At 42.6% G+C, this 18,560-nt stretch overlaps 2 protein-coding genes across 7 annotated transcripts; both read right to left on the bottom strand.

Annotated features, from left to right (window-relative positions):
- Window positions 1-228: 228 nt before the first annotated feature.
- Window positions 229-9,149, bottom strand: ccnt2a (cyclin T2a). Of its 6 annotated transcripts, none has more exons than XR_011602929.1 (10): window positions 8,952-9,143; window positions 8,161-8,242; window positions 7,903-8,031; window positions 7,534-7,594; window positions 6,843-6,905; window positions 5,565-6,004; window positions 3,831-3,994; window positions 3,526-3,596; window positions 1,983-3,285; window positions 229-1,816 (listed from the first exon to the last, which is right to left on the bottom strand). XR_011602929.1 is itself a non-coding variant. In XM_070975425.1 (10 exons), exons 9-10 carry the CDS (start codon window positions 3,211-3,213, stop codon window positions 1,743-1,745), a joined length of 1,305 nt encoding a protein of 434 aa, XP_070831526.1. In that variant the 5' UTR covers window positions 3,214-3,285; window positions 3,526-3,596; window positions 3,831-3,994; window positions 5,565-6,004; window positions 6,843-6,905; window positions 7,534-7,594; window positions 7,903-8,031; window positions 8,161-8,242; window positions 8,952-9,149; the 3' UTR covers window positions 229-1,742. The 6 variants fall into 6 exon arrangements, 5 of the variants coding, with proteins under 5 accessions (XP_070831526.1, XP_070831523.1, XP_070831525.1 ...); XM_070975425.1 differs by having other exon boundaries at window positions 8,952-9,149; XM_070975422.1 differs by having other exon boundaries at window positions 5,959-6,004.
- A 1,522-nt stretch (window positions 9,150-10,671) lies between these two features.
- On the bottom strand, window positions 10,672-16,968 carry acmsd (aminocarboxymuconate semialdehyde decarboxylase). The gene is made up of 10 exons (XM_070976578.1): window positions 16,964-16,968; window positions 15,482-15,554; window positions 14,089-14,185; window positions 13,950-13,999; window positions 12,736-12,972; window positions 12,433-12,526; window positions 11,894-11,989; window positions 11,605-11,777; window positions 10,947-11,045; window positions 10,672-10,734 (listed from the first exon to the last, which is right to left on the bottom strand). The coding sequence occupies exons 1-10, from the start codon at window positions 16,966-16,968 to the stop codon at window positions 10,672-10,674; spliced, it is 987 nt and encodes a 328-aa protein (XP_070832679.1).
- Window positions 16,969-18,560: the final 1,592 nt, after the last annotated feature.

Raw genomic sequence — 18,560 nt, 5'->3', positions numbered from 1 at the left:
TGGTTTTATGCAGAACAAAAGACAGCAACAACCAGGGTTTACATTGTGTCAGGGTAGTGGCAACTTTAAAAGTTTATTTCTAATATTGAAATGGAAAAAAAAAAAAGGATGTGAAGAGTGACTTCTGCTCATTTGTCCACCACTGCTTTTGTTCAGTGTGCCAGCCTCAGACTTATTGTACGTTTTTCTATAAATAACCCAGTCAGGAACAGAGGGGACGCCATGTCAAGATCTGAGAACAATATAGAGTTTAATGTAGGAAACTAATGACGCGTCAGGACAGGTACATGGCTGTAAATATAAAGTCGACCAACTGGAAGAGGACATCAGTGACACAACCTATTTGGGACGTCCACATTGCAGATACTTGAGTTATCCAGCAGGTCGTGTTGCATATGGCCAATTGGTCACTGTTCTGACAGCAGATGCTTGGATGAAACGGGCCATTGTTTTTTTTGGTTTTGGTTTTTCTGTTAACGGTTGACTGAATAATACTTACATGTACCCCCCCCCCCCACCTTTATGGGCTGGCATTTAAGGGATACAGCTTGTTATGTAATTATGTCTGATGCACTTCAAAGTAAAATGGGTTACATAAACTTTAATAGCACACTACAACTGTCTCTGTCAGTTTTTTTTTTCTTTTTGAGGCACAACCTTTGGCATCCAGCTTAAGGTCTACTTAGAGGTCCCACCCAAAAAACATTTTTTGGTACAAATTGCATCGCTCTGATGTGATAAGTAGGTGTTTGGATGTGCCGTTGTTTCTGAGGGCATCAACTGATTTTTCCCGTGATGGAAAAGCCCAGCACCCTCTGTAGGAAGGCTGTAAGAAGCACACACCACTGGAATGCTGCAGTCATTCACCCGATGATGCCCAATCCATTGATCAACAAAATAAAAGTCTTTTATAGGTATTATAATTATCTTGTTATACTTACAAGCAGCTCCAAACCTGAGTAGTCATGGTATAGCTTTTTTTTTCTTTAAACATACAAAAACGTATGTACATTTATCTCCACTTTCTGTAAACAGCAAGTACGTGTTCTCCTTTGAAATCCCTTTGATGATTGAAACATGCAAATCATACGCACAGTACTTAAGTATAAAAAGAAATGAAGACAAGAAAGTAATTGAGGAGATGAAATTTTACACCTAAAAAAAAAAATTTGCATCCATCAACAGTACTAATTGGAATGCCAGCAAACATAACTTGAATTCATCTCCAGCTGGCCACTAGCCTCCATACAACCGCAGAAATGTGAATCAATTAAATTACTTGTTTAAAAAAAAAAGAAAAAAAAAGGGAGGAAAATGAAGCAAAGTGCACCATCCATGCCTTTTATAGTACTTACTAATACTTCTGTTTTCCCATTTGGAGACCCCCCTCCCCAGATGAAAACACACACCCACCTTTGAACGTTCCCAGACTCATTTGAGGAGGAAGGAGAACCGAGCAGCAATTCAACACTAACAGAAAGACGGGACTGAGCATCACAGCTCAGAGATCTGACAGTCAGGAAGAATATTTTTTTCACCTTTCTCGTATCTCAGAAATTGAGAAGTCCGACAATACCTTTTTTTTTTGCAGATACGTTTTTCTGCCTTTCAGTAAAGGGTTTATCATCACATAAAGAGTTATTATCCTAGGGCACTTAACAGGGAGGTGAGCATAGTCTTCAAAGTCTGTGGGTAGTTTGTTGCCATTTCCATGTGCTGGCCATGGCTGCAGAGTGGTGGACTCAGTGTCTCTGCTCTCCCACTTCATGTGGCGATTCGCTAGGAGGGGGGTACTGCTGAGAGGTCCGCAGCCCACCTGGGTATGACAGGAGGGGAGGTGGAGAAACAAGAATAAGGAGTAGGAGGAGGAGGAGGAGGGGAGGGGGAGGGAGGTTAGCCATAGAGCTGCAAGCCAGACGAGACACACTGCAGTACAGGAGAGGAGCAAGGAGGAAAAAAGGGGAGAGAAAAAGATGTAGTACCTGCAGCACCAGTGCCACCCTTGGAGATTTTGCTCACTTTGGAGCAAGAAGTGGAGAATGAGGAGGAAGGGTGGTGGTGGTTGTGGCTGGCCTCGGGGTGCGCCCTCTTGCGTGATGAGGATGAGGACAATGACGTGGATCCGGGAGGAGCGAGCGTACTCCCTTCCATGCTGACCAGTCCCGGAGGACCCCGTAGCAGGCCTCCCGGGCCCTCTGGGCCTCCTCGTCCATTCCCACTGTGCGTGTGTGGATGAGGGTGACTGTGCTTGTGGTGGCGATGGAGGTTGTGATCTCCACCACGATGTTTCTCTTTGCTCACTAGAGGGCTGGAATGTTTACTCTTGTTGTTGTTGGCTGCCATGCCTTCGTCTGATGAGCTGTGACGCTCTGATGATGAAACTTTGATCTTCATCTTTAGCTCATCTTTACCAGATTGTCCACTTTTATCCAGCTGGGAGCTTCCACCAGACCCAGGAACCGCCAGGCGGAGTTTAAGCGAGCCTTTGTCCCGTTTGTCACTGTGATGACGTCTATCTTGCCCTGAACTTGAGGAGGGGACTTTAATTTTCAGCGGGGAGGCAGTGGTGCTGCCACCACCACCGTGGGATGTTTGGTGGGGCTGTGAATGTTTTCTATGGTCTACTTGGCTCGTAAAGGATGGTGCATAGGTAGAAGAGGAGGAAGACGACATATCCCCCCTCACATCGCAATCCATTACTCCTCCGTGCTGTTCCTGACTACGTTTCTGGCCAGAGACGGCAAGCTCTGCAGCATGTTTCTCTCGATATTTGTCCAGAGACAGCTTCTGAGCTGGAGTAGATTGAGGTGGAGGAGGCTGAGCTGGTGGAAGGTAGGCAGACTGAGGTGGTGGCTGATGCTTGCCCACCCCGCTCCCACCAGCTCCTTTTTGTTCCTGTTTGACAGGGCTGAAGTCTACTGTTTTCTCAGTCCTGTACACTGGCCCATGCTGAAGCAAAGAGGAAGTGGAGGTCTGCAGAGACAGTGCAGGCTCCTGATGAGGGATGCTAAGGGGTTCCTGCTTTAAACAGGTGGAAGGGTACCCTGCGAGGCTCTGGTTGCCCTGAGGCCACTCACTGTGGCTAGCAGGATTGTACGGGCCAGCCAAGCTGTCCAGAGACAGGGATGCAGAGAAGGTGGCGCCCCCTTTGGAAAAACTCGGGTTGGAGGTGGAGAGTCCAACGAGCGCGGCGTCAGCTGGATCTTGGAGCATGGAAGGCCCCGCAAAGGAGTTTTCCGTCAACTGAGAGCTCTCAGTCTTGGGCTTTTTGGCAGCTTGTGTTGCCTAAAGGGTAGAAAGATTTGTGATGCTGTTTAGCACTTGATTTTAGTCTGCGGTACGCTCTCTGGGGTGGGGGTGGGGACATATCACAGACAGTGAAACTGTTTTTAGAACTGTGTTTTGGCGTACGTGCAGCTGACTTGTTGAGACCGTCTACTCTGATACATCCTGTGCTAATAAATCAAAACTAAAATTACAGACTAAACGCATCTTTTCAATGCATAAAACAGGGATGCAGCCTACCCTCCAGTTGCGTATCCTCTTCAACCGGCTAGGCGTCTTCTCCAGAATCTGCAGAAATTCATGGGTCAACTCTACAAATACAAGATATGAATACGGTCATCAAACAACTCAAATTAGGCAGCCAAACTAACACGATGCAACTTCCTCCTCTCTTATAAACACCTTAGAAAGGTTTACAGCACACAGCCATGTAGACAGCTTTACCAAAAAGATGGCAAGATATTACCTAAGTTATAGTCATGGCTAAGTAAATATATTCACTGTAACGCATTCTGGAAATGTATAACACATTAACTCAGTCTCACCATCAAGCAGCTCAAGTGTGACAGAGTTGTCCACATACTCCCACCAGTGCTTTCCGTCAGTGGAAACTGGGATCTCCCAGGTTGACCACTTACAGGCCAGGTGGATGCAAACGCAGGCGATCACTGTGGGCTTGTACTGGAGGCAGAAGGTAGTGAGGTGTAGACTGCATCGTGTGTGAGGGTATGCGCGAGTGATGAGTGTGTGTAGTGAGTGTGAGAACAGGTGAATATTTCACACATATGTGAGGGTGCAGGTACGTGAGTGAGTCCATTCAGGCCAGGTGTCGCCGCGATTCGTTCCACATGTAGAGAGAAGAGAAAGAAAAAAACACAAAGGGAGCAGACAGCTTTAATTCACTGTAGGCATTACTTGCAGAATTTTTTTGTGTTGAAGCAAACTGATAACGTGTCAGCTTCTCATGTCAAAAACAGGTCACAAAACAGATGAAATCTCTAATAACAATTTTTGTAAAGACATGATTCCCAGTGTGCTTTAAAGTCAGCATTGAATTGCGTCATGTGACAATGACTTATGTTTCAAGGCTACGTTAAATGTTGGGACACCATAACAAAAATAGGGGAAGTGGGGAGGAGGCCACGTGTAGCCTGCCCATTGTGAAACTGAACCCTGAGGCCACTCATGTGACAGCTGTGTCATTGTACAGCTAACTGACGGGGGGCTGCTCCAACAACCCTCTCTGTGCTGTACTGTCTTTGGACCCTAAAGGGGCCTGAAGTGTAAGTGTGGCCTCATTGCTATCATAGCTAATCTGACCCATGACGCAAGGCCAAAATCATCATTTAATGAATGTAACATTGTTCTGCAACAATGAAACTGCAAGAGTGATGAGTAATCCAAGTTTAGATCATAATTAGACAGAAGAACATATTCATATCACATGAAAACTAACAAATAACAAACGGCCACCATCCAATTCACCTAAAACATTTTAAAAACACCACTGAAGGCTTTGTTTCTGGACTTCGTATCGCTGCATTTTAAAACACATTTGGTTCGAGCTGGATGGTAACCTTGTACCGTGAGGTTTGTACAATGTCTGGAGTCTGATTACGGCGGCCTTCAACAACACCATCAGCCAACAATGACAAGCATTTGGCTGATGACAACATTTCAATCCACGGTTAAAATGGAACTGTGCATCTAAAATCCATTAAAACATCAGAAATGAGCCTTCTTGGCCACATTAAAATAGAACAATAGGTGAGAGCATTGAGCTGTTTCAATAAAGGTCGCTGGTTTTAGCTTTCAGCTCAGTGCCAAACGTCGCTCACAGTCAGCATCCAGACATTGTCAACTGATTTGAAGAATTTGAAGAGAAAGATAATAACATTAACACTAACTCATTCCACCACTGTCTGCTATGAACTAACCCTTTAAGGACCCAGTTTTTCTACTACAAGACATGTCAAGATGATTTTGTCCTTGCTTTAATATAAATCACAATCACCAAATGCTTATTGATCAGTGTGAGAGGGACTCAAATAACTACAAGCATTACACATTCTGCAGGTCCTTAATGGGTCACAACTTTTTCTGGTCACATCTTTTACATGAGCTACATGTATGAAAGAACTTTGAGGAAGCGAGAGAGGAAAATACGCATTTAAAGACAAGTAAATATTGCAAAAGGAGAAAAATCATTGAGGAGATAATGCATTTTGAACAGATGAATATGGAAAAGAAAATGTTAAAAGTGAATCTGCGGTACTTACCAGAAGGACCTCTACGAGAAATGTTTACATCTGTGAAATCTTTAGCTGCTATTCAGGCTACCAAAGTGTCTTTCTTTTAGACTTATGCACTTTTCGCAACCGAACAAACATGTGGGTTTCAAGCGCACCACTACACTTCACATCTTGCATTCAACCCATCTGTGCCAACACGTGGTCCCTCGTACAATACACCGCACTGCGACCGGGGCCGGTGACGCTACAAGCCGCCCTGTTCCGCTCCCTTTGAACAAAGGAGGGAAGCTGAGGGGTGGAAGCAAGCATCCCAACAGCCACCAGCGCAAGTAGGGCCCGTTGGACACTGATAGGGTACCCTGCATTACAGGAAGCTATGGTGTGCAGTCAAAGTGCAACAAAGGAGGGGCTGGATAACAACCTGTTGGTAGCCATGAAATAGGAAGTCTGTGCCAGATCCTTGCTTGCTGTAAGAGAGACAGAAAAAGAGAAAAGAGGGAAGGGGAAAAGGGATTACCATTTCTGCAAGTAAGAAAAGAAAATCATTTTCATTAGGTCAGGAACTGTTTTCTATTTTAGTTCACTTTCAATGCACTGATTAAGCCAAGGCCAAGACCGAAAACGACTCGATGGCACTGCACAGCTATTTGATTAACGCTCTTTGCATACACATTTACTATATTGCCTCATATCCAAAATGTAATCCCCTGATAACATGATAGTGACTTTTGAACGTGCAAACTGCAGCACTGTGATCCAAAAGGGCAGCAGGATATTTTCACACAAGACATTTTAGACATAGAAGTAAGAGCACAGGTGGAAATAATAAAAATAACGGCTGAATTTCATTTAGATGATCATGGTTCATGGTCCTGGTGTTGTGCATGCTGGGAAAATTGGATAGATTAGAGCCATGATTCATGTTATTAGTCACACTTTGTGCCACGAAAAAGGCCAGAAGACAACTGTCACTATTTATTCTCTTAAATTTTCTTCAGACAGATAAGGGTCTTTTATATTGAATATTTAAAGGGGTTTAGATTAGCTGCAAATGAAACGGCAAAACCCCAAAATAAAAATGATACCATTTCAGTCTTGGACTCGGCCCAACGAGTGTCAGCAAATGTTGGTGTTTATGTGACATGTCATACAACGAACTCAAGCGGTCATGAAAAAAAGAGAAAGGTGTGCGTGTGTGGTCATGTAACCATTAAATCAGCAAGGTTTTCACCCCCCTCCCCACCCATATCTGAGGTGGGACAAACAAGAGCAGAGGGCACAAAGAGCAAAGAAGGAAGCCTCTACCTCGCACTAGCTGGGAACATTTCACCACATCAGTGTGTGGGTGATCAATAGTAATTTCAAAGCCTGGAACAAAATACATGACAGGTGAGTTCAACACAGACACAGTCGGGAGGTGACATGTCATTTCACAAGTAAACAAACAAATCCAGCGCTCAATTTTATGGCTATCAATTCAGATTCTTCTAGGTATCTCTACATTAAATATGAATAGTGGAACCTGACTGTCGGTTCATACGTGTTCATTATAAATTGATCACAATCAAATCAGCTCCGACCACTTTCACTTTGGATAAGAGACATTCATCAGTACTGACTGTAATCAATAAGTGAGAACAGTGTTAGTGTTAGATAAGTGTTATAGCCATAAAATAAAATGTTACACAGCAGTAAAGTTGAATAATATTTAGAAAATATTCATATGAAAATTTCCAAAAGCCTAATTAATACCATGTTTCATGTCGGCAATGAGGGAATGACATGTCACCTTTACATGATTTATAGAAAATATGCTCATGACAAGATACCCATACAGCAGCTGAACAATATTTCACTCAACAGGCTGTGATGAATAAATTCAACAGTGATCAATAGCATTACTCCCTTAGTGATAATGATAAGGCAAAGATAATGATTATGATAAACAGAACGCTATCTCTCTCTCAAGTCATCCATTCCAGTCGCCACTACTTACCCAGGGTCTGCAGCACTATGGATTCAAGTATCACCAGCTCTTGAGCTTGCTGGAGGTATGCCTGAAGTTTGATAGACAGTCATTACAACACAATTGTAATGAGTCTATTGATCTATTCCCCTAACAACTGATTTCAAATGGCCAAAAACTCCAAACAAAGAGGCTCATTTTACTATTAATGTAGCCTTGTTGGGTGTAACAGTAGGCCGGGGCGGTTAAAACAAGGCCCTTCGAAGAGGGCGAGGGAATTTTGCACAGCCAGGTACACGTACACAAGGAAACCACGACCACTGAGAGAAGTAGAAAGTCAGATGCGGAAAGGGAAAAAACACTTTCAACCAAACAATATACAGAGCTTCATGAACTTACATTGCTTTTTGTGTCTAGAGGCGGCTCTTGGGGATTTAGGCAAGCATGCGCAACCTTGATCACATGTTCGAGTTTCCGAGGTTGTTCTTCCACTTTTGCGGCCAAGAATAACGTGGTAGGAGATATAATCTGTACAAAAGCATCAAGACATTTAAATACGTAGCCATGCTACCTAAATAGCGTAATTTCTGCAACAATCTATCTTACATGTGACACGGGTTGCAGGTCATTACCAGCATTATGTAACAGAATACTTACATTCCTATGGAATTTGGTGAAAGAGTGGTGCATATAAAATCTATGCATGTAAACAATGGCTGTATTAATTGTTAATTGAGAGCTGGATGGCGGGTCAAGGGAAATCTTCAATTTCATTTCGAGTAAACCACACTACCAACAATGGCGTGAAAAACTGAGCTAATGTCACAAACCATTACAGGCCACGTATCAGTCGGTAACGTATTAACACTGAACTAGTCTCAAAAAAAGAGTAAAGGCGCCCAGAGGAAAGAGAGGTTAACCGTTAACCTCATAGCAAGCTAGCTTTACATGACTTAGGTTATCTATCTGATAACTGTACGCTAACGTTACTAGTTCCAGGATTACACCAACATAAAAAGAACAAATCAAATTACAACGTTAAACATCATCTTAACGTTGCATATTGTAATGACACTTGGCCCTATTTTATAATCTAAGCTCGGGTCGAGAGTGAAAGACATTTTATTCCAGTCAACAAGGCGCTAGCAACAGCTGCAAACTCGCCTAATGGCCTTTTCGACGTCAACCCTCAGCTAGCTAGTTAGCATGCTACATTAGCACATGGTTAAACAGCAAACTATGATACTGAGATTGCAGATTGAGAACTCAATCATATAACAGCGTTTCGACCAGCACAAAAACGAAATATACAAATCGTGAAATCCAGAATCGAACTCCGTAACATCAGCAGTTTCAAATTAGCTAACAGTGAGGGGCCCGCTCCAAATGTTAGCTAGCGCCATGTCTACTTCCAGTCTGGTCGAGATAAGTTTGTTTACAAAGGATACACGTTGAGTCTCTGACCCATATCTTGGATCAGATTCGCAGCTTGTTGCCGATAGGAGAGCTCCCGGTCTGGTTCCACTCCGCATCGGTGGGACGGCGTGTTTTCGAGCTGCTCCCGGGTGAAAAACCATTTCGACGAAGATCCCCGGCACGCCGCCATTGCTCTACAATGTTCACTTGGGCATCGAGAAAACGGAAGTGATGTCACTGTCGCACAGGAAACCACTTCTTCTTCGACGGTGAGACCATGGCGCAATCGGGCGTGCATGTATATTTACACTATTCACATTTGTAAATAATCTGATTGTGTTTTCTATAATGAGATGACATTGTCTTCAGTCCGGTTTAATTCATTTATTCACATTTTACACAGCAGTGGGTTTAGTTTAGGTCAGCTCAATTTGCAGGAATGGACACGCATCGCTCCTTAACTCACAATAATAAATCATTAACTGCGTCCACAAAAGTTATATAACAGAGAGATATTCATTTCAGGAAACTCTGGTTTCAAAGATTTGTTTTCCTGTGTATATTTTAAAACACTTAGGACGGGATGTGTAAAAGTTGAGTCTTCTGGGCACAATCACTGTATTAATTACATTACAGTATGTATTATTTTGTAGTGTTTCATTTGCATTCACTACACAAGACAGCCAGAAGGAATGCTCTCTTTCTCTATGCACTGAGTTATTGTGCATATAAATACTCACATAACTCTTTGAAGTAGAACACATAGAGCAGCTTTTTGCAATTTGAGACCAATTGTTAAAGAAACAACAAGGAAATTTTATTTTGTGTTGATTTTGCAAAAGCACCACCACAAAGTTTTCTAAATATTTTTTTATCTGGCTAACACGCGCATTTGTTTTGAGCAGAAAGACGCATCTCATTTGTAATCCGATCTTTCCTTTTTAACCCGCTCCTTACTGCGGATTGGACCTGGTGACCTGCATTAAGAGTTATTATGTAGAAATGGTCAATCTTCTTGCTGATGGTCTCATTTCTTTATGTAGGTCATATAGAGGCACCAGGATTAAATTGAAACTGTTTCATAAGGGGTTACAAACTCGCTGTAGCTGCTTTAAGAGGCGAGGGATCACATTAACAGGTGAGCAGTGTTCTAAGAAATGTGAGATTATTTTTAGAGAGGCAACTGAAGAAGAAACTCTGTGTTGATAGTGATAAACATTAGATGATTGATTGACACATGACCTGCTACATTTGAAGCAGGCTTTCTCTGAAATAGATACTTGAAGAAATAGATTCACACTTTTAAAGGAAGGGTATAAAACCCATCTCACATTTTGGAAGGCTGAAGCTTCTCTGTGGCATCAGCAAAGTACACAGCACAGAAGATCTGCAGGGATATGAAACAGGGCTTTACTGGCTGTATTGCTCACATAGATTATTTGCAGCTTCATCTATACGCAAAAGAGTCAGCTGCCTCAGATGGCATTCAGTGTGAGTTATCCAGGGCATTGGAGGGGATAGCCTCCGGTTTCCTTCTCCAACATACTTGTCTTGTATATTGAGTTCAAACAAATAAGGCAATTCACAAAGTACTGAGAGTAAAATACTTTATTATATCAAACAACAATAATATTGGTCACATCCACTATGTAAACAAACCCAGAATGTTTTTTAGTCATCCAAATATAAATAACTGAGTAAAATCTGTGCGCTGAATCACTGCCTGTGGCAGTATTGTCTCCAAATTTCACTTTACTCAAACTGCTCTCGTTTCAGGCCCAAAAACTCCAGTGCATTTCCAGCAAGCAATTTCTCCTGCAAAACAGAATTTACGGCATTTCAAATGATAGCAGAAAATCACATTTCTTTAAGTCAGGATGTTTGGGATTATATATTCTACCAAAGACTAATTGTTCTGTGTCCTTTGCACTCCTGCTGACCCTTTTCTATTTGGTTATGTGTTACTGAGTCAGTTCGTGACTGATATAAGCGCATAGTCCAAATGAAGGAGAAGAAAACACTGTCACCTTTAGTGTGTCATCAAATTCATCCATTGACTCAATCAGTGACCCAGGCTGCAGCTCACCCAGTGGGAACGGATAATCTGTTCCCAGCACCACCTTATCCTGCGAGAGGAACACATGTACGTACACTTTTGTAACGTTGAACATAGTGATATACACACACAGCCTGTGAAACTGATGAAAGCAGCAATAATGACTGTTCTGAAGCACCAGAGTGCTTCCACACAACAGAGGAGCACTGTGCTACTTTAGCGAGCCTGGGTGCACAGTTTTTGTATCCAAGGTTTACGTGATTTTACGCGAATAAGTGCTGATGTGTTCAAATAACCCACACATTCTTCACACTCAAAGCCAGCAATGCTCCCTCAGTGTCTTCTCAATGTGAGTCCTCTGTGACCACCAATATGGCATGGTGTTTGTGGACATGTATTTCTCCTATTGTGGGGGCTTAAATCTGTTAACACCATCACATCGTGGGGACTCAACTACCTTATGAGGACAAAATGCAGGTCAGAGGTCAGCTAAGGGTTAGCCAAGCAGTGGTTATAGTTAGGGTAAGTATCCAGGAAATGAATGTAAGTCTATGTAATGTGCCAAAAAGTGATGGAAACACAGCTCTGTGTGTGTGTGTTTGTTCAGTGAATAATGAATATAAGCTCACTTTTCCAATGACATCCGTGAGCAGCTTCAGGGCGACGGGATCGTGAACCAGGGAGTCGGTGTAGAAAGAGCCGAGGTATTTCCGGGGACTGATGCTGTTGTCCAGTGCACACAGGTCGGGCCGGACTTTGTGGCCGTGTTCAATTCTACCAATGGTGAATGGAAACGAGCCACCTGTAGCCACATAAAGCAATAAAAGTCAAACAACAACTAAACATGACATCTCTAATTCAGCCCCCCCCATGCTGCAGTGACTTTAATTTAATGCAAATGAAAGTTCTGGTCTGTACCTCCATGTGCAAAGCAGACTTTCAATTTCGGAAATCTCTCGAAGACACCACCAAATATCATCGAGCAAATGGCTATGGTCGTCTCTGAGGGCATGCCTGTGGATAGAAAAGACAACACAACGTTGATGTTTCTTCTCAAACTGTATTTTAAATAAATGTCTTGTGACTATGAGATAAAGTAAATGGGTTAGTGTTGTAAGCGGCAGAAGCAGAATATTAAGACAAAGTGGAGCATTACTGGTCATAATAAAAATGCATAAACGTTCTGAAAGTAACAGTGTTAGAAAATCAATAATGTCAATGTGGGAGTTTTTAACATATGGGAAAATACAATGATTTGTTTTTGATGCGTAAATCATTATTGGACATAGTGGGTTATAATATCGGCGCTGTGTTTTGCTTTGTTATCTACCGGTAATTAAACATGGATCAGTTTCAGTCACAAAGAGGCTGTATTTTCAACAGAAAAGCATATTTTATCTATTGTCTAAACCAAAGGTGATATTCAATATCTCCTGTCCCTACTCTATCTCCCTCACCCACCAGCCAGGGCAGCCAATACTTAGCCATCCTCCCATCTGTCGGCATGTCCCACGGATGGACAAATATGGAGCAGCCCAGCTCCTCAGCTGCCTGCATTTAAGACAAAGCAAGATCAGCATTTCTCCATGAATGAGAACTTTATCTCTGAATGCAAAGGAATGGCATGCACTTCAGTAGGAATTTAGTCACTCTAGTGAAGCGTAAACATCAGCACATTTGCAACTGCTACCACCAGGAGAGTTATGTTATCATACAAGCACTTAGTCTATTGACACGTGCTGCAGTAGTCGATGTCTCACAGCATAGAAAGGGTTGAGTTCAGAGGCGTTGAGGTCCCAGTTGTTGACATGCGAGCCGATTTGCACACCCGGGAAGCCCAGCTCCTTCATGCAGCGCCTCATCTCCAGCACAGCCAAGTCAGGGGCTTGCATGGGCAGAGTGCCCAGGCCCACAAACCTCTTGGGGTGCTTATGCACTGTCTGGGCCAGATTGTCATTTAAAAGGACACAGAGATCCAGCGTGTCATGAGGTTTGGCCTGTAATTCAAAAATGAGATGTGAATAGGCAAATATATATCATTTATTTTATTCAATTTTAGGTTTTAGGTCTTTTATTCTATTGTATTTTAGGTTTTAGGTCTTTTATTCTATTGTCTTTTAGGTTTTAGCTCCAGTGTTTCCTCATGGGGGGCCTCCACGCTGGGAGGGGTGTCTGGTCTGCCCGCCGGGGCGTCGTCCTGGGGACCCCTCGGGCCCGGAGGACTGGGGGCCTCTGCTCTGTGTGTGGAGTCCACCCCGGTCTGCCCAGGTCGTGGGACCGGGGGGCTCTGCACTATGTATGGGGTCCACCCCGGTTTATCTGGGTCAGGGGTCTCTGTTGCGGCGGCGCTCCCTGTGGCCATGGGCTGTGATCCTTCGCAGTGTGGATGAGCTCCCCATAGGTGGTTTTCTTTTTCTTTTTCCTCTCATGATGCCTCAGTACCCTGCCATGTTATTACACCCACAGTTTCTTTGGGGTGGGTGTGTGTGGGTATGTGTGTGTGTGTGGTTGTGTGTGGGTGTGTGTGTGCATGATGTAGGTCTGCGGGTGTGTTTGGGGGGGTAGTTGCTATTATATTGCTATTTTATGTTTTTATCTTTTGTCAAGCACCTTGTGTTGCATTTTTATGTATGAAAGGTGCTATACAAATAAAGTTTGATTTGATTTGATTTGATGATGAGAGCTGAAATGAAATTTGAATCATGTATTCTTCATCTTCGTGCTGATGATTCTGGGACTGCAAACAACCAAAAAGCAGTTAAGAGGCTTTGCAGACAAGCGTATAAGCCACTGTGGTGTTCACATTAAGCCTGAAATTTCATTTTCTCCTTGTTTTTCAACAGGAATGGGTAGGTGTAGCTCACAGTGATTTACAGTAAACAAAATGATGTTTTCAGGTCTTAAGCACACAGCAATAAAACGTAATAGCTGCAATGTTTTGGATCCAAACTGCTCAGACTTAGAGTGCACTTACCCAATAACTGAACATGACAGGAATGGTGGAAAGGGCTTGAACTGTCACACCTGAATGTCAGCAACAGAAACACGTCAGGCATCAGCGACATGAAACGCTGCCCTACTTGTTGGTGTCTCTTGTGTGTTTCTGCGTATACCGTGTTGATCCATGTCCCTTAACCTTGCGTTTGCATCCCAGCAGTTTTCTTGGATCACTCGAAACAGCTTCCCATCCTTCATCATCTCTGCTTCACCCTGAAAAACCACATTAACACCATCTCAACGTGACTGCCTCAACTCTCTGTCATAAATTCTGGACACCTCAGCAGGTTTATTGTTCTTGCTCTTCGTCATTTCCCTCAATAAACGTAAAAATTCCAGTAACTAACTACAAAAGAGCAGTAGGGTCACAGCTCCACCAAATAGTGATAAAAGTGTTCAAATGATCTAATATCTCGCCAAAATGTGAAAGTTAGAGGAAAATGTCCAAAAACAAACAGAAAGAAAAAAGATTTGTGCATCAGAACTGAGTTTTTTCTTCTTTCCTTGCTCATTAATCATCTCACAACCCCTCAGATTTAACTTGTTGTTCCTGCATATAAAACTGTTGATGAAGCAGTTTGAAGCAGCTCCAACTGCAGCAGCTAAAACAGTAATGCACTGCTTACACACTGATAATCTAATGATGGCATAAATAATAATATATCAGTCAGAGGGACCAAAGCAGTACTTTTACTTTAATACTTGAACTACATTTTGCTGCCAACACTGATGTACTTAAGTAGGATGTTTCATACTGGACTTTTACTGTAATGAGTATTTTTACCCTTCTCTGTTGGTACTTATGTAAAGAATGTGAATTCTTTCATCACTGATATTTTCACGCTCATGATATCATGTGAGGTTTGGATTTTATAACACTTCAGAACACAACCACAAGATGGCAGCAGACAACTGGTTTATACTGCTTCATGGAAGACACAAGAGACTTAAACTTTTATTTACATCTGGTATTAAACTTTCACGAGACAAATATATATATGCATTTAACATCTGGAGAGTGTTTTTTTCTCCTTCTTAATCGCTGTAATTAAAAATCTTGGGTGCATCCACACCTGTTTTACAGTGTGACTTGGAGTCTTCATCAATCTTATTTTAACATTGGCATCAGGACTGAAACAGATGTTCATCACCAAGCATGCCTCATGTTTGAAGGCGTCAACTATTTGTCCTTATGTGCAGTTTGCTGCTGCCAAAAGCTCAACTAACGTTTGCCAGTAAAAGTTACATTAGCTACAAAACTATTAGGCTGCTCTGTGCTCTGCTGTGTTGAAGTGAATCTCTCCGCTGATGATGCAGTGGCACCATGCTGAGTTCTGCAGCTGCTCACATGGCGAAGACCAGGCTGACAGGTCCTAGGGGCAGAGTGCAGCCGGGGGGGTACCCGCTGTGTCTCCAGCACTGTACGCAGTAATGCAGTACAGTTGTATAAGTGCTCCTGTGCCTACACTCTGTGTGTACATGAATGCAAGCTAACAAAGTGTGACTCACCTTGCAGTGATGATGAAGCTGGACAAACCCATCATATCCATACCTCTGAAACACATGCAAAAGAGTGACTATGCTTAATGATTCATCAAAATATCATGTACTGAAAAACACATTATGCGTTAGATATCTGGTGTATTTAATTTAGATGTAAAATCTCTGTATAAATGTGAGCACAGTTTGGTATCCAACACGCGTCCTTCTGTGGAAAAGCCTCTATTGATTGTGCTTTCCCATCTGCGAGGGTTCAATCTTCATCCTAGAGGACTATCCCCTCCAATGCCCTGGATAACTCTCACTGAATGCCATCTGAGCCAGCTGACTCTTTTGCATACAGATGAAGCTGCAAATGATCTACGTGAGCAATACAGCCAGTAAAGCCCTGTTTCATATCCCTGCAGATCTTCAGTGCTGTGTACTTTGTTGATGCCACAGAGAAGCTTCAGCCTTCCAAAATGTGAGTTGGGTTTTTATACGCTTCATTTAAAAGTGTGAATCTATTTCTTCAAGTAGCTATTTCAGTGAAAGCCTGCTTTAAATGAAATTTATGCATACCAGTTCATCAGTGGACTTTATTAGAGGTTAACTGTGACGCTCTGCTTGGGGTGCTGAGAGCCTCTTTAAACGTGCAGAAAACGTACTTCATATGTGATACTTCAGCTATGTTTCTGAATTTTCTGAGAAATGCTCAAGGAAATAATTTTGATCTGATGACACGTTCCAAAAGTCTGCAACAGAAAATGATCACATCTGTTTGGGGTCTCAGAGACCTCAACTTTAAGACATGGTTAAATACAATGGATTTTCATTTGCTCCATATGTTATCATGTGATTGGTGTTGATAGTACTAACCTTCCCAAAAACCAATGCGGACACGAGGGTTTAAGAACCTCTGCATGTGCACAGGTCTTTTCTAACCTCTATAATCAAATTAATGCAAAGATATAGATAATAAGTGGGCTTCAGTGATACGGTAAACCAGCACCTGTACAAAAAATGCTCATCATATTATGTTTTTGTACATATTTCTTTACTTATGGAAAGAAGATACATAAAAATCTCCACTGTTCAACACATGTTTTATGCTGGGCTGCACGGTGGCGCAGCAGGTAGTGCGCGTGCCTCACAGCAAGAAGGTTGCCGGTTCGATCCCCGGGTCAGACGGGGATGTGTGAAGTTTGCATGTTCTTCCCGTGCATGCGTGGATTCTCTCCGGGTACTCCGGCTTCCTCCCACAGACCAAAAACATGTTCATTAGGTTAATTGATGACTCTAAATTGTCCGTAGGTGTGAGTGTGAATGGTTGTTTGTCCTTGCATGTGGCCCTGCAATCGGCTGGCGACCGGTTCAGGGTGTACCCCGCCTCTCGCCCATCGTAGCTGGGATAGGCTCCAGCCCCCCGTAACCCCAAAAGGGATAGGTGGAATAGATGATGGATGGATGTTTTATGCTTTCATAGAAATTACTTGCACTCCCTGCACCTACCTCATACTGTTTATACTTCATGCCACTTGCACTACTTGCATGTATTTATATTTTTGGATATTATGAGTATTTGCACTTCTGGGTAGATGCTAAAGTGCATTTCATTGTCTCTGTGTTGCACTCTGTGGTAACAATAAAGTTGACCGTAATATAATCCAATCTAATCTCGCCTCTACAGCGACACAGGCTTCAAGAGCAGGAACGGAGGATATGCGAGGAGAAGGCCTTTTCATCGAACGTTGACCATAGATTAAAGTTTAACCATCCGCAGAAGGTACAGATTTATGGAGCGTACGCTCAAACTCCTTGCTGACGCTCCCGTGGGAAATGTTTGCTCATTCGACTTGACTGGCATTTATTAGCATTAGCATACAGTGAGAAGCTCTACCTGCTACTAATGCAAACAAAGGTTTCTTTAACCCTCTCAACCACACGAAATGAGATCCAGCCAATGGAGTGCGTGGATCCACTCACACCTCTAAAAACCTCTCAGATCTTCGCTGAACTTGTCTCTCAGTGCCTACCTGCTTCAAGTTAGGCCACTCCTTGGGTAAAATATGACTGTGAATATCAACCTTCATCGTTTTGATGACCCTCTGGAACATGTGGAGGTCTGCTGCTCGACGTTTCTTGCTCTAACTGATTCAACAAATCCGCTCTCTGCCCTCAGGCAATGCCCGACAGGTGAATGGCTGCTGCTAATGGCACCCTGGTAATTTATTACCTAGTCTGTAAAACAAACAAACTGTAATCTTTGGTCTGTGCGGGATCCTCATTGATGTTTGATATGCTGTACCATGAAGTGATACTGTAGCCTAACAATACACAATTTACTCCCCACTTACTACAACCACCACCAACACACACACACACAGAGTACTTTAAAGCAGCATGTCTGTGCAGCTGCCTGTATTATACTTGTAGTTTCTTGCTTATAGTTCTGTTTGTGATAACTTTGGATGTTACAGCAGTTACATTACGCCTGACTTTTGCTTTCAGACACAGCTGAAGTCACTCCATGGAATATAGATCAAAATAAGCATCAAGCTGAACAATCTTACAGAAACATCACTTCTTTTTTTCAGTGTTTTATTCCAGCCTGTGACCATCAAACTCCTCCCTCAGAGTGTCACTCACCCTGGGTCAATGGACTGTCCCCCTGGACCTACTGGACTTACTACTGACCTCATAATTATAAAAAAAAATCTATGCTTACATTTACATGTTTCAGGTTTTTTATTATTTATGCTTGATTCATATTGTAGTATAGTCTACATATTTTACATTTTTTATTTTTTTATGCATTTTTTCAGGGAAAATCGGGTCAGTTGCCAGAATAAGTAAACAAAATAGATAGGAATGAGCAGGACACATTGTCCAGAATGACACTTCACTTGGACAGCATCCTCCTCTCCATATTGCCTCCATATTAGCACATTACTTCATTTCAACATATTCTCTAAGATATTCCCTATTTTCTCCTTCTATTTCATTGACTTAATCCACAATGGACACAACTGAAAATGACCCAGTATCCCCTCTGGGATCAATAAAGCGTTTTTTTGAATCTGGTATCCTCACCTGCTCACAAACCTGC

The sequence above is a fragment of the Chaetodon trifascialis genome, chromosome 12 (assembly GCF_039877785.1).
Source record: "Chaetodon trifascialis isolate fChaTrf1 chromosome 12, fChaTrf1.hap1, whole genome shotgun sequence".
Classification (NCBI taxonomy): Eukaryota; Metazoa; Chordata; class Actinopteri; order Chaetodontiformes; family Chaetodontidae; genus Chaetodon; species Chaetodon trifascialis.
The sequence above is the reverse complement of the archived record's forward strand: the minus strand, read 5'-3'. Positions and strand labels throughout refer to the sequence as shown.

Coding starts and splice junctions, on each gene's coding strand:
- ccnt2a (XM_070975421.1), bottom strand. CDS start 9,109: ATGGCGGCGTGCCGGGGATCTTCGTCGAAATGGTTTTTCACCCGGGAG. Junction 8,032..8,160: donor TCACCAAATTCCATAGGAAT/GTAAGTATTCTG, acceptor GCTTTTGTACAG/ATTATATCTCCTACCACGTT. Junction 3,597..3,830: donor CACACTTGAGCTGCTTGATG/GTGAGACTGAGT, acceptor TTGTATTTGTAG/AGTTGACCCATGAATTTCTG.
- acmsd (XM_070976578.1), bottom strand. Junction 14,186..15,481: donor AGCTTCATCATCACTGCAAG/GTGAGTCACACT, acceptor GTGGTTTTTCAG/GGTGAAGCAGAGATGATGAA. Junction 11,778..11,893: donor AGTCTGCTTTGCACATGGAG/GTACAGACCAGA, acceptor ATGTGGCTACAG/GTGGCTCGTTTCCATTCACC.